General features: G+C 32.8%; 2 protein-coding genes across 3 annotated transcripts; one reads left to right on the top strand and one right to left on the bottom strand.

The window, feature by feature from the left end:
* The first annotated feature begins 2,243 nt into the window (after positions 1-2,243).
* LOC145048481 (cyclin-dependent kinase inhibitor 3-like) lies at positions 2,244-5,599 on the top strand. Of its 2 annotated transcripts, none has more exons than XM_078996982.1 (3): positions 2,244-2,838; positions 4,911-5,099; positions 5,301-5,599. In XM_078996982.1, the coding sequence occupies exons 1-3, from the start codon at positions 2,438-2,440 to the stop codon at positions 5,305-5,307; spliced, it is 597 nt and encodes a 198-aa protein (XP_078853108.1). In that variant the 5' UTR covers positions 2,244-2,437; the 3' UTR covers positions 5,308-5,599. The 2 variants fall into 2 exon arrangements, with proteins under 2 accessions (XP_078853108.1, XP_078853107.1); XM_078996981.1 differs by having other exon boundaries at positions 2,245-2,838; positions 5,284-5,599.
* Positions 5,600-8,648: 3,049 nt separating this feature from the next.
* Positions 8,649-10,341, bottom strand: LOC144998544 (BSD domain-containing protein). Its single transcript, XM_078958289.1, has 4 exons — positions 10,062-10,341; positions 9,876-9,982; positions 9,090-9,187; positions 8,649-8,998 (listed from the first exon to the last, which is right to left on the bottom strand). The coding sequence occupies exons 1-4, from the start codon at positions 10,234-10,236 to the stop codon at positions 8,851-8,853; spliced, it is 528 nt and encodes a 175-aa protein (XP_078814415.1). The 5' UTR covers positions 10,237-10,341; the 3' UTR covers positions 8,649-8,850.
* Positions 10,342-14,500: the final 4,159 nt, after the last annotated feature.

Here is a 14,500-nt window from a genome sequence, read left to right as displayed (position 1 = left end):
ATATCAAGCATACATTGGGCCCCGCCTAACATTCATCAGTCCCCTGCCTGGCATCGGGCATCGCCCGGTATTCATCGGGCCCTGCCCGATACAAATCTATCAGTAACATACGATGGGCCCTCCCAACATACTCATCAGGCTATGTCAGTAACATGTGTTGCATGTGTTTGTATAGATATAAACATATATAATACATGCAAGAGTCACACAGACAACTAACATACTCATCAGGCTATGTCACACAGACAACTAACATACTCATCAGGCTATGTCAGTAACATGTATTGCATGTGTTTGTATACATATAAACATATATAACACATGCAAGAGTCACACAGACAACTAACATACAAATATCGATAATCCATGGGCCGAAATTGGTGCCTTCTGCCTGACAATCACTAGCAGGAGACTCACATCGATCAGCTGAAAAGTCAAGTAAATGCTCGGACTGTTGATCCGAAATCTCTGCACTAAATATGACCAAATAATGCCCTAGTTAATATTTAGTTCATAAAACATAACCGAGACTTTAATTCACAATTCTCGCCTCCAAGGGTAAAAGATTATTTTACCCTTCCATAAATGTCTCAAACTAAGTAGCACTTAAGGCTCAAAAATGGCCCAAGTCCATAAGATATTCAAGGACCAAAATCATATAGCCCAAAAGTGACCGAAAATCAAAGGAGGCCCACAGCTTGGCGTACACCCCGCGTACCCTACATATACGCCCCGCATACGCACGTTGACCCGAAAGCGGACTGTTGACCCAGTATGCACAGCGTACTAAGGAGTACGCCCGACATACTGGCCAGAGTCCCAAAAGCTAACTAGGGTCTTAATCCCTTAAGATCTTAACGTCTAAACCTCAAATCTACTAATAAATAATGTCTTAAACCATAAAGTTGACAACTTTACTAACTTGCATGGCTAAAAAGGACCTAATACCAAAACTTAGGTCCAAAACTACATGAAAAGGCAAACAACTTAAGCATGGGTGAACCTCAACCCTTAATATCTGATTTTTATGATTTCATACACTCCCAAGTGCCCAAAAGGACAACTCAAATGGTCTGGAGTAGTTCATACTCCATAATACCAAGGTTTTGGGACAAAAAGTGAATAAACATGGACATAATGAGATCTATAACAAAGAACTCCAGTGTGTGAACTTGATGCCTCCTATAGATGCACAAGAAGGTGTAGAATCTGGATACAAGGACTTGAATGGACCACTTTATCTTTAAGGAACTCCCTTCACCACCAAAAACCACCCAAAAGCACCAAAAGATCACTATAAGGCTCAAGAACAATCAAAAGAGGACTAGGGTTCGTGGGATATCTTCTAGGGTATGGAGGCTAATGAGGGGAAAGGTTATGGGTCTATAGTGATGTTTAAATTGGGTCCAAACCCTAAAAACTAGGGTTTGCACTCTAGCCACTTACGGCCAATGTTCCTAAGGAACACCCAACGTTCGTGCCCAACTCTCAAAAATTACAAAAATGCCATTTGGGTCCAGTTTAACAATTAATTCACAACCAAGCTCTAAAATGAAATAAATTCTCATACTTAGGGTTTAAAATGAAAATACCTTAATATCGAAATGTTACAAAAAAAACGAAGGTAGGAGTCGTAAATACGATTTACCCTTGATCGTATTATCAGTATTTGTTGTATTTAATATACACATGCATTTTAAAATGAAGGAAAAAAACATAGTTTAAGTCTTGTGTCTGTGACATCTAATAAATATGACATGCTAATATTTAAGCAAATCAAATTGTTAATTTATTCATAACTTAAATATTTATAATATTTAAACAATTGGTTAATTCTGCTCATATATTTGTTGAAAAACCAAATATCTATAATTACATAAACCAAAAAAATGATTTTTTTTTGTTGCTCAACGATGAACATATTACATCATTTATTAGCTAACAACTAAAATGAAATTTTTTCTAAAACCAATGATAAATAAGAAAAAAAAAATATTAGGGTTAAATGCAAACACATACTTAAATATTAGAGCTACATATTACTGAACAAAATACAAAACTAAATACAAAACTGAATACAAAACTGACACGTTATCATGATCTATTAGTGGGCGACCAAATGGAAAAAAAAAGTTTTTTTTTTTTTATTAAAATATAATAACAAGTAAACAAACAAAAAATAAGTTCGGAGCTAAAGAAGAATATAAAGAAAAAGGTGTACTACAAATACTCTCAAAGTTGCTGTTCATCTTGACGCCAACCCTAACTTTATACATACAAATCTTTCCCCCCATTTCAAACCCCTCTCTCTCTCTCTCTCTCTCTCTCTCTCACCATCTTTTTCTTCACCTCTCTCCATATTCAACGCCTTGAAGAATTTACGAGGTTGTGTTTTATGGTAATAAAAATAGAGCATCAGTGAAGTGAGAATTAAGTGATGGGAAGGTACATGAGGAAAGCTAATTTGACCGGAGACGTGGTGGCCGTAATGGATGTTTCGCAGTCGTCTCTTGGCGTCCGAACGCGAGCCAAAACCCTAGCGTTGCAGAAACTTCGAGCTACGAAATCAACTGCAACACCGCCAGAGTCGCCAGCGGTGGAACAAGACAGTGAATTGTCTTATCTCCAGCTACGCAGCCGGCGGCTAGAGAAACCACCGTTTCAACAACTAACATGCTGCAGGCAACAAAACCCTAACCCTAATCTTCTCACGATTTCTTCAGGTGTTTCTGGTTCAGTCGGGTCGGGTTCATTAGACACTCAAATTAAAGCAGGTGAAGAAACAGAGGAGTCTTGTCATTTTGGAGAAAATAATATTGATTTTGATGGCAGAGAAAGGTATATACTTCCTTAAACTTTATATCAAAATTACAACTTCCTTTTACACGAAAATGCTCTGGCTTTTATATATTTTGCAATAATTGATACTTAATTTTTGTTATTTCTTGATTATTATATGAACAAATATATGTAATTTCAACCTTCATTTTACTTTTTTAAAAAAAAAAAAATCATATGAAGCACGCTAGATTCATAGATTGTTTGCAGTGAAAGAACCAATGTGGGGATAACAATTAGTTTATATATTTCGCTATATGTGTTTGTATAATTGCTATATGATTGTTTTCTAGTCTTAATTTGGTACGTGCTTGACAAAAATAAGAAACAGGGGTTGTTTTCACTCTAAATATCAATGTGCTTGATTTATTTTGGAATTATTAGGGTTCTTTCTTCTCTTTTGGAGTGGATATTTGTAAAAAAAAAAATCCATTTGGAGACACTTTCATGTTCTTATGTTGAGAAAGGGCTTCTTCCCTTTTCCATTTCATCATGTGGGGTACCACTTTCCTTTCTTTCATCTAAGACAAATATGCTAGTAAACGTGTCTTCATGATCACCCTATGTATTTTCCACAACACGACTTCTTTAATCTTTTATCAAAGTTATAAAATATACCCTTTCATATTACTCAATTTTCGATTTCTGTTTCTTGATTTTTTTTCCGTCAAATATAAGCTGAAAATCTTGGTGAAAAAACATGCTAAAATAATTGATATGGTAAAATACAAAGTGAAATGAGTTAAGTTTTGAATTTTGATTTAGTGGGCCTATGGACAGATAAGATGTTCTCTCATCATCCGTTATCTATTTTTATTCATTATCAATAAAGCCAAGATTTGACGCTATTTCGTTTTATAATACGAACATTAAACCACAATCACTAATGATGATAAATGATAACCGATCACAATCACTTATTACAGTAGTGGAGTGGGCCCATGTTTTCCAACATAGGATAACCACAGCCATTATGGTTTTCTATTAAAAATCTTTAACTTTACACTACACAAAACTACAAAATTGGATAGTGAGTGGTGAAAAAGACTTCCTTCAATAGGCCTCTAGCTTCTTTTTTTATTTATTTTATTTTTTTATAAATATTAAATAATCAGAGGCGTTTACTCAGATATTATGAAGACCCACATGGTCCCATTTATTATGAACTGTTTTCTCTTTCCATATCAAGCTATCGTCTTTGATAGGTCTAGTTCTTGTGTGTTATTAGGAAAGATTCAGTCTTTTTTAAGATTAGAATGTGCTATGGGTGTTTGGATATGTATTTTTTTAAGTGATTATTGTGACTTGAATAATCAGAGATTCAGATAATTAGCTGTTTAAGTAAGTTCAGGTAGTAAATAGTATTTACATTTACTTCTGTTATCAGTTTTCTTATAAGTTATAAAAACTTCTTATTTACTTCCATGAACAAAAATAGTAACCAGTTTTTGTCCAACTTTTTGTTTTTACTAGTTTAGACTTTAGAGGCATACACAAACATCGACTTTAATAGCATTCATGAAGGAGGGGTCCACATAAGTTGTTTTTTTTTTTTTTTTTCATATGTTAGTGAATATTGAATAGTACAGAAACAAAGGACAATAATTGGATATTTGGATGTTTAACTTCCACTGTCATATATATATATATTTTTTTTTTATAAAAAATAAAATAAAACTTCTTCATCATAGATATGGTGTGTGATCCCCACCCACCCCCAATTAAAATTGTAATCTTGTGAAAAAACCAGCCTACATGGTCCACTGTCCATACCCTGAGTTTATTTTTTTGTAGTAATGTAAGAAAATAATAAAATAAAAAAGTAAAGTTTCTAAATGTATTTTGTCATATTAGTGCATAAATTGGTCCATTATTTGCAGTTATGCACAAGTACTCCTTTCGAATCCATGACTTGCCATTTTTGGAAATAATATCTAGCTATTATTACGATTTTGCCCATTATCTTTATTACAACAAATGGTCAAATGGATGCTAGCTATATTTGACAAATAGTCAAACACGGTGTTGATTTTTTGTTTTGAAAATGATGGTTTGTTTACTAATAATTACAGGAGCACCCGAGAAAGCACTCCTTGTAGCTTGATAAAAGACATATATGACATATATACCCCTGGTTCTAGCACACGATCCATGAATCTAGAAGCTTCTAGAATATCCCAGAATTCAATGCCTTTGGCACAGGAGATTGAGGAGTTTTTTACCCGTCATGACCAGGAACAACAAAGACGGTTTGCTGACAAGTACACATCATCTTCTTAACCCTAATTTTTAAATGCAAGAAATAGCAATATACTTTTAAAAAAAAGTTTTTGATAAATAAATTACGTTGCTATTTTATGCATTTAGCTCGTTATTTATTGGCTATAAATATATATATATATATATATATATATATATATATATATATTTCTGATGTTTATGAAGGTACAACTTTGACATAGTGAATGAAAAGCCGCTTGGAGGACGTTATGAGTGGGTACAAGTACAATCCCAATAAGGAAGGAGGATGGGATGGACATATTAGAGGGCGTTGTTGTAATTCCGCTTATACCCTTTGGTTTCCTAGTGAAATGTAAAGGAAAAAAACTCAAAAGTTGTGTAGTTTAGTGATTGAATTACACACTAACCTTTAGGGTAGAATGGGAAAGAAGAAAATCTGTAACTTTTTAGTCTTCATTGTTCCATGTTTGTCTAGATTTGCAAGTAATAATAAATAATTGCCAGAGTTTTATGCTGTTCATTTTTCAAGACTTCATCAAACCTCATGCATTAAAGATGTACCCTTTTGCTATAATCAAATAATATATAAACAAAAATCGTCAATCAGAGTATGTATTGTGACAAGATTTTTGATCAGGGTATCTTTCAAGGGTTAATGTCAACTATTCTTTTTACAAAACACTATTGATTCAAAAAGAACATTTTGTTAGGTAATGTACTACTAGTATTAAAGATTTAAGGTCAGGATAATGTATTTATCGAAATTTTTTATTATTATGAGGGTATGTGTATTATTACAAGATTTTTAATTGGGGTATACATTATTGTTGCAACCAAATATTCAAATGAAAGAACGATAAATTATTGTTTCACGGTGTAATATTTAAGGGGATGTACTGGCACACCCAGGTTTAACTCTTGTCTTGCTTGATGAAAATGGCAACCTGTGAAAATCAGAACAATAAATCACATGTGATTTCATAAATTGTGTCCTTTTTTAAAATCATAATGACCTGATACTGTTGTATATGCTTCATGTGTTATCACCCTATGGTAGGGTAGGCCCGTATACCCATTAATAATATGTTTCTGCATGTAGAAAAGTACAATTTTACATAACATTATATATATATATATATATATATATATATATATATATATATATATATATATATATATATATATATATATATATAGCTTATTGTATAAGTTTATAAGAAGTCAGTAAATAAGGTATCATTTAGCAATAAGTTAATTTTCATTGTATTGTTATGCATAAATGCATATTTTTATACATTTAAAACTATATTTTTACATATAAATATGTATTTTTTATATTTAATACTATATATTTACATAAAAAACATATTTTTAAATTTGAAAATGTTAATACATATATATTTATATATAAAAATATGGTTTAAATTTAAAAATATATATTAATACATACAAATATGGTTTAAATATAAAAATACATATTTATACATAATATAACATAGATAATATGTTAAAAATACATAAGTATATGTAAAAAATATAGTTTTAAATGTAAAAGTGCATATTTATATGCAAAAATACGTAACTTTTTGAAAAAATATTTGTAATAATACTTTATTTTATACACAACACATATTAATATGCAAATAATACATATGTATACTAACAGATACTAAAATACATATCTGAAATTTACATTATATACAATATCGAGAGTAAAGCCTTCATCAAACAAGGTAGAGAGTCGATGTTTGATTGTAAGTCTCATTAATTTTCAATTTTTCTTTAAAAGTTAGTAGCTATAAGCTGAAATCACGCATTGGCTCAATGGTAGAGTCAACGCCTCCCTTAAGGTCACGAGTATTTCTTTTCTTTCTTTTAATAAATTTGTAAGATTATTGGTATAATATGTATAAAAAAGTTCAATGGCAAAATATGTGGTAAAATATATACAAAAAGAATTAGTGAAAATTTTTAACCAAAATTAAAATATTAGTGATATTTCGTTAACAAAGTTAAATGATTATTGACAAATCATATAAAAAATTTCACCGGTAAAATATGTACCAACTTTTAAGTCATTAGTTTTTGTCAGGTCGACCACTTTGATTTACCACAAATCAATACAAAGAAGTTATCAAGAATTGAGTGGCTTCAACGAAGTTTTTGTACTAAACTGACAATAATATTTCACTCAAAATTATTAAACTTTCACGATGTTTTTTTATTTGTGACCATGGTCAATATGAAAAATATATCAAACTTGGGTGGCTTTCATATATTGTTTAAACCATAAAATTCGTCAAAAAAATCTATAATTTCACATATTTTTTACGCCACAAAAAGCGTCAATCTGTATAATGTATGTTAAACAATGTATTCTTTTACTTCCAGTTAATAGAAAAAATAATTTATTTTACATACTAATATACTTTTTTTTTTTTTTTTCCTTTTACATAGACTAAAGTATGTTATAATACCACATACATTTAACAGAATAAAAAAGCCCAGTTTTCGTGTGTTTTTGTTTAGACTTTAGACTTTAGGGCTTCTAGTGTCGATGTAAAATGTTATTGGTACTGAAGCCTATGGTCGGTCAGTTCTGACTTGGTAGACAGTCCATTCATCAATGTGCTATTGAAATTTATTAACATTTTAAATCACGTCCACATACTCACTTTCTACTATTTATATTTTCTGACATGCTTGCTATCAATCTGCTCGTCATCTTTTACTATTCTATTTCTCTATATATAAATTTTTTTACAAGAATTGTTATTAACCGATTAAAAGAAAGTATGTCACCTCAAAAATAAAAAACACAATCTTGATTTTATTATGTAGATTGTGATGATGAGGTAAACATGTGAATATTCTGCGAAGGAAATGAACTGTTGCAGATAAAGTTAAAATCTTAGTGGTAAAAAGTAAAACTGACTCGACTGACCACTTGCACTATGATTCACAAGTGTTTTACACTTTTACTGCGATCTTTGGCTTTCAGTGCAACTTTTCAAACCCCTATATCATATGAGAATCAAAATAGCCCCCAAAAACTTACAGATTCCATTGTTGAGATAACTTCAATCATGAAGACGAAGAACCCACTCTGAAAGTTAAATGTTTTTTTCTTTCTCGTGTAAAATAACTGTACCTTGTGCAATAAAAGTTGTATGTCCATAACCACTCAAGTCGATTATTTAGGTTTTCTTTATGGAAGTATATTTCTGGTTTTTATTTTCTGTTGTTAATAAATCAACTCTAGTAAATATATAACATCAATATTAAATATAATAAATGATGTTCCCTTTATTTTAACAGAAAAAAGTGTGTAACCTTAACTTGACAGTTGATCCATAGTATGGTAATGTTAATGGTATGATGAGAATTGAAAACACATGGTTTGAGACAAAAGAAGAATAAATCGACTAAATTACAAAAAACTATCCATGTGGTTGGTGCTTTATCACTTTTGATGGATACAATACAATCAAATAGTTTCATTTTTTTTTTTTTCATCCCTAAGATCATTTTCGATTGCAATTTTAGTCCATGGGCTCTGTTAAAATCCATACAAATGACCATTTTGTCCCCATCTTCATGTATCGTTTAGTAACTACTTGTTTTCATGATTTATAAAGCTATCCATAAGGAGATACCACGATGCTTTCAAGATGATATAACCTTAAAAAGTATATACAAAAGAAAAAAAATACATAAAAATTCATGTTTCATGAACTTGTTTCCGTTTTAACTTTTGGAATGATTCACCTTCTATTTAAGGGAAGTTGTAGGTTTGGGATGTATTGGCTTTCTTGATTCCAACATTTCAACTTCATATCCATTTGTATTTGAGTCTTTTTTCTTATTCTCTGATGCAATCTGTTTAAGTTTCTCCATTCGTATGGCATGCAACTCATATCTGATTATCAAAATACCAATCAACTTACCTCTATTGCTTTTGCAAATTAATTAGAAATAAAAAAAAGATTCATAAAAGGTAAAAATCTTACTTTGCAACATAGTTCTTCACAAGGATAAAATAAATTCTCCAAAATTGTCCTTCTTTCAAGTAGCGAGGACATAATCTAAACCTAAGTTGTGATAGTTCCTGTCAGAGAAGAACATTTAATATCTTTAGTTTAAACGAAAAAATAATTTTTTACTTTTACTTTTACTATTATTGGTGAAAGTAAAGTATGTTGTTATTCCCCATAAATTTTCTCATCAGGAATACAAAGATTGGATTTATAATACGAACATAAAGAGAGAATCCACCACATTGAATTCATCAATGGGAGATTCAACTTTAATCTGATATTTATAAGGAAGAGCACCTCTGACCATTTCTTAAGGTTAAAAGGGGAAAGAAAACTACACCTAGAATGTTCAAACTAAACACCAAAGGAATGTTTGCCTTATAATACTACTACTCTATCCATATTAACTTGAAAAGCTCCATGGATTCTTAATTCTTTCAATTTTCTATGAAAATAGATACTTGATAACGAAGTCCAATCTGCAGCAATTATACACCAACTTCAACACTTTGTTCTTAAGTTCTTCTTGCATCTGATTATCTAATTATTTGATTCCAATAGGTGAAGCAACGATAATCACTTTAATCCGCAAATCCAAACACCCCCTAATTTCCTAGTCATATGGTAGATATTGTTCATCGCTAGTAAATAGATTGCCAAAACATCTAGGGCTACGGCAATGGCATAAGAACAAGAGGCGGATTCATTAAAGCAAATAAAACCCTAAAACGTAATTACAAAGTAAAAAGAAATCCTAACCTTGGCCTTTGATAGGACAAGGACGGCATGTTTCTCTTGCCAATCAGACAAATCCTTTTGTATATTCCCAGAAGTTGATTCAGCTCCATCATCGGCTCCTTGTTCATCTAAGAAGGCCCCAACTCATTGATCATCATAAAATAATAACATATAAAAACTACGAAGCACGAATGACGAAGGGAGTACCTTGGAGATTGAAGTTCTTGAATGTTTCAAGAGTGAACGACTTGATGAGATCAATCAACTCCTCAGTGATTCCATACAACTGTTCTTCATTGTTTTGATTGCTTGTTGCCGTTGTCGTTGCTGATTGCGATGAAGATCCCTTTTTGCTAAGTCGAAACCATGAATACACATTCATCTTCACTGTTAAACAGAGTGCTTGCCGCTTATGGGGGCTTTTGTAAATACTACGCTTTCAAGGTGGTGTTCTTATTTTGGTGGCTAAAATCACAATAGATCTTTTTTAGGGTTTTTATTTTGGCTTAATCCCAAAAATACAAAAAGGTGTTTTATCATCATTTTTAATATGAGAAGTTAACTTTAACGACAGTTTTTCAATGTTGTATAGAATTATACAAATTGTTGTTACTTACGAATCAACTTCTTTTTACTATACTTTCAACATTAAATATAAAATGGTCATGAGTAATTCAATTTTGTTTGTCGTCATTATTGGTACATTAATGATTCATGGTTCTTTTGGCAAACGATTTGCATAAATAATCTACAACCATCATAGAAACTCTTCTAAAGTTCTAACAATAAATGAGTATTAACATCTTCTATAATTTTTACCAATATATTACATGGTGAATCCCACACAAATAACAATTTTATCATCTTTCATGCTCTTTTAATTAACATATGTGGTCAAGTTGTGAGTTCAAAACACAAGACAGTTATACGAACACATCATTGGGCACAATCAAATCTTGTCATTGTTAGAATTCATCTAATACGTGGGATTTGTAAAAAGGTGCAGAGCATGTAACCGCTTGTATAACCATTGATTTTTTTATTAGACAATCAAATTTTGTTGTCTGTTCATATATTTTGATTTTGTTTTGAACCTCAGTCGTGGGGTCAATATGTATTAATATATTAATATAAGCATGTTCGGCAAAATTAATTTGTAGCGGGTAGCATGTAGCGTTTTGTTAAACGCTACTTGAAGTAGCATTTTTTATTTGTAGCGTTTTGTTTAAACTAAATGTTAGAAGCTTGTAGTGCCGAACGATGTTTTTTGTTCAAAATGGAGCGTTTTGTCAAACACTAGAAGCTAGAAGCTCTCAAACGCTCCGTGCCGAAGCTCTCAAACGTTAGGAGAAAGTAACAACGCCTTCGCACGTATAAACGACGATAAACTTAATACACTCAAACCATACTTGTATTATTATTGCGTTTATGAAAGGTAGTATACACTCACTTGATCAGAAGATGATCGGACAGCACTACGACTTGCAGAAGTAGTAATCCACAGCAGATCTGGAAGATCTCCACAAAAATCGAACTTCTCGCGGGCAGAGCTTCGGCTCGGAAACCGCACTTCTCGGGATCTTCGGGATCTCGGGACTCGCTTCGGGACTCGGGAATATTACCGGGGCTTCGGGATGGCTTCGGGGGTAAAAACGCAGAGCTTCGGCACAAAAACGAGAGAAAATTAGCAATTAAACCCGGACCCCTCGCATCCTATTTGTAGGAGGCTGGATCTGTGATTTACGCGGGGCGTAACGGGGATAAGGCCGGTGACCCCCCCCCCCCCCCCCATGGATAATATCAGCGAATTTTTATTTAAATTAAATACCGAATTTATTAAATAAACTTCAAAAATTCATATCTTCCTCATACGAACTCCGTTTTTGACGCTCTTTGTATCCACGCGTAGGTGAGACTACGATCTACAACTTTCGTTTAGACTCCGTCGGCTAATTTTGACTTTATTTTTTATTATTTATTTTTAGTAGGCCGGGACAGGAAAACTCCGTTATAAAATCATAACTTCTTCATCCGACGTCCGTTTTTGCCTATCTTTTTATCGTTTTACTACAATTAATGAGATCTTCAATTCTCATTTAGATTGTTTCGGCTAAAAACCGCTCGGTCTCAAATCGAGCATTCGGGCTGCATACTGCTAAGTCGAAACTTCGAAAAATCATAACTTCCTCATACGAAGTCAGATTTGGGCGTTCTTTTTATGCACGCTCATGGTTTGACGTACTCTACGACTTTCATTTAGATTGCTAAGGCTAAATATCGCTCTAACGTAAATTCACTTTTTACGTCGCGCTGTGTCGTGCCAGTTCTGTCGCGAAACTTCGACAGGTCATAACTTCTTCGTTATAACTCGGATTTCGGCATTCTTTATATCTTCGGAAACCTTGTTTCAACTACTACAACATTATCTAAAGATATCAAGTTTATTTTACACTTAAATTTTGACGCTTATTTTCATTCTTAATTAATCAAACCACATAATTAAGCAATTAAGCACAAAACACATAATACTCAAATAATACAATCTTATTATTTCAAAACGGGTTACAAAGGTTAACCTAGACCATTACATTGCTAAAAATGGCAAGCCCAGAAACACAGGCGTTACAATTCTCTCCACCTTAGAATGATTCCGTCCCCGGAATCACACATCAACAAACAAATGCGGATAGCGACTCAACATGTCACTCTCCGTCTCCCAGGTGAGATTCGGCCCATTCGTGTGTTTCCATCGGACAAGAACTAACTCGACCATCTTGCGTCGCAACTTCTTAGTCTTTCGGTCAACGATTGCCTCTGGTTCTTCAATCAACCTTTTGTTCTCGTCAATTCTCAACTCCGAAAGTGGAATCATGTCGGGAACTTCCCCCGTGAACTTCCGTAAATAACACACATGAAAAGTGTTATGAATTCCATTCAGTTCTTCGGGTAATTCGAGCTTGTAAGCTTGGTTCCCAATCCTCTGAAGAACTTTAAACGGTCCAATAAACCTTGGACTCAACTTTCCCCTTTTACCAAATCTTATAAGTCCCTTCCACGGCGAGACTTTAAGCAAAACCGAATCCCCAACTTCAAAAGTCATCGGTCTTCGCTTTTTGTCAGCATAGCTCTTTTGACGATCCTGAGCCGCTAACATTCTTTCCCTAATTACTTTCAATTTTTCAGCAGTTTGATGAACCATCTCCGGTCCCATAAACTGCTTTTCCCCAGCCTCAAGCCAACAAGACGGCGTACGACATTTTTGTCCATACAAAGCTTGGTAAGGTGCCATCTTAATGCTCGAGTGAAAACTATTGTTATAGGAAAATTCTATCAAAGGTAAATGTTCATCCCAATTACCTAGGAACTCCAAGGTACATGCTCTCAGCATATCTTCATTTTTACAATATTCATTATTCATTGTGGAATTCAGATCACCATTCACCGTATCACTGTTAGTTTCTAGTATCTTAATTCGTGGTTTCGGTTCAGCAGTTCTCCTAAATCTAGATTCCTTGTGGAATTCCTTTTACAGACTCTTGTTTATCCTATAATTTCATTCTCCATTTCTGGTAAGCCTTTATTAATTCTCCTAATTCATAAAGGTTAAAGTTCTTGGAAATACTCTTGTTTCATTCTCTAGAAAATCTAAATATTTGATAAAAGGTAAAACGAATATGGTATTTAAGTTGGTGAAAATCTGTGATATAAGTTGCTGAAAATACGAATATCTGATTTTATTTATGATATTTCTTGATTTCTTATTTTCAAGTTTTCAATTGATTTTAGTAATTAAGGAGGATTATTTTGTTTCTGATTTGTGAGGTAACTGAGGTTGTAATTGTTTGCAGACTCTATTAACAAATTTAGTGATATATATATATATATATATATATATATATATATATATATATATATATATATATATATATATATGAGAAGATTGAAGATGGTAATAGAAGACAGATAATGGAATTAGAGAACATGAAGAGGGATTTTTATAAAGAGTTTGAATTAGAAGATTAAAATAAGAATATTATCGGCAAGCTATCTCTTTTTTGATCTGGGGGAGTGTTTAGTTTAAAGTTTATGAAAAGATTTTAATGCATTTTTATCTAAAAACCTTCTTGTCCCTTATCTTTTAAAATTGCAAATACCTTGAGATATTGATCAAACTTTATTTGTTTTTTATTACTTTTTTTGCCCTTTATCTCACATACTAGCTCCTTATGCCTATTTCACATAGGAAGTGGTTGAGTGAAAGTCCTTTGACGTCTGGTGCACTTGTGGTCAATATAGGTACATGCTCTCAGCATATCTTCAAGTGTTTGTATCGTTCTTTCACTCTGACCATCAGTCTGCGGATGGTAAGCTGTACTTAAACATAACTTGGTACCCATTTCCTCTTGTAGACTTTTCCAAAACCTTGAGGTGAAACGACTATCACGATCCGACACAATTGTTAGCGGAACACCGTGAAGTCTCACAATTTCCTTCACATAAGAATTCGCAAGCTTTTCCATAGACCATTTCTCCATGGCTGCTATGAAATGCGCACTCTTAGTGAATCGATCGACGACCACCCAAATTATGTCGTGACCATTCTTTGTTCTGGGCAGTTTAGTGACAAAATCCATGGCAATGTCTTC

This window comes from Lactuca saligna, chromosome 5 (assembly GCF_052625555.1).
Source record: "Lactuca saligna cultivar CGN05327 chromosome 5, ASM5262555v1, whole genome shotgun sequence".
Taxonomy (NCBI): Eukaryota; Viridiplantae; Streptophyta; class Magnoliopsida; order Asterales; family Asteraceae; genus Lactuca; species Lactuca saligna.
This window is presented reverse-complemented; position numbering and strand designations above follow the sequence as displayed.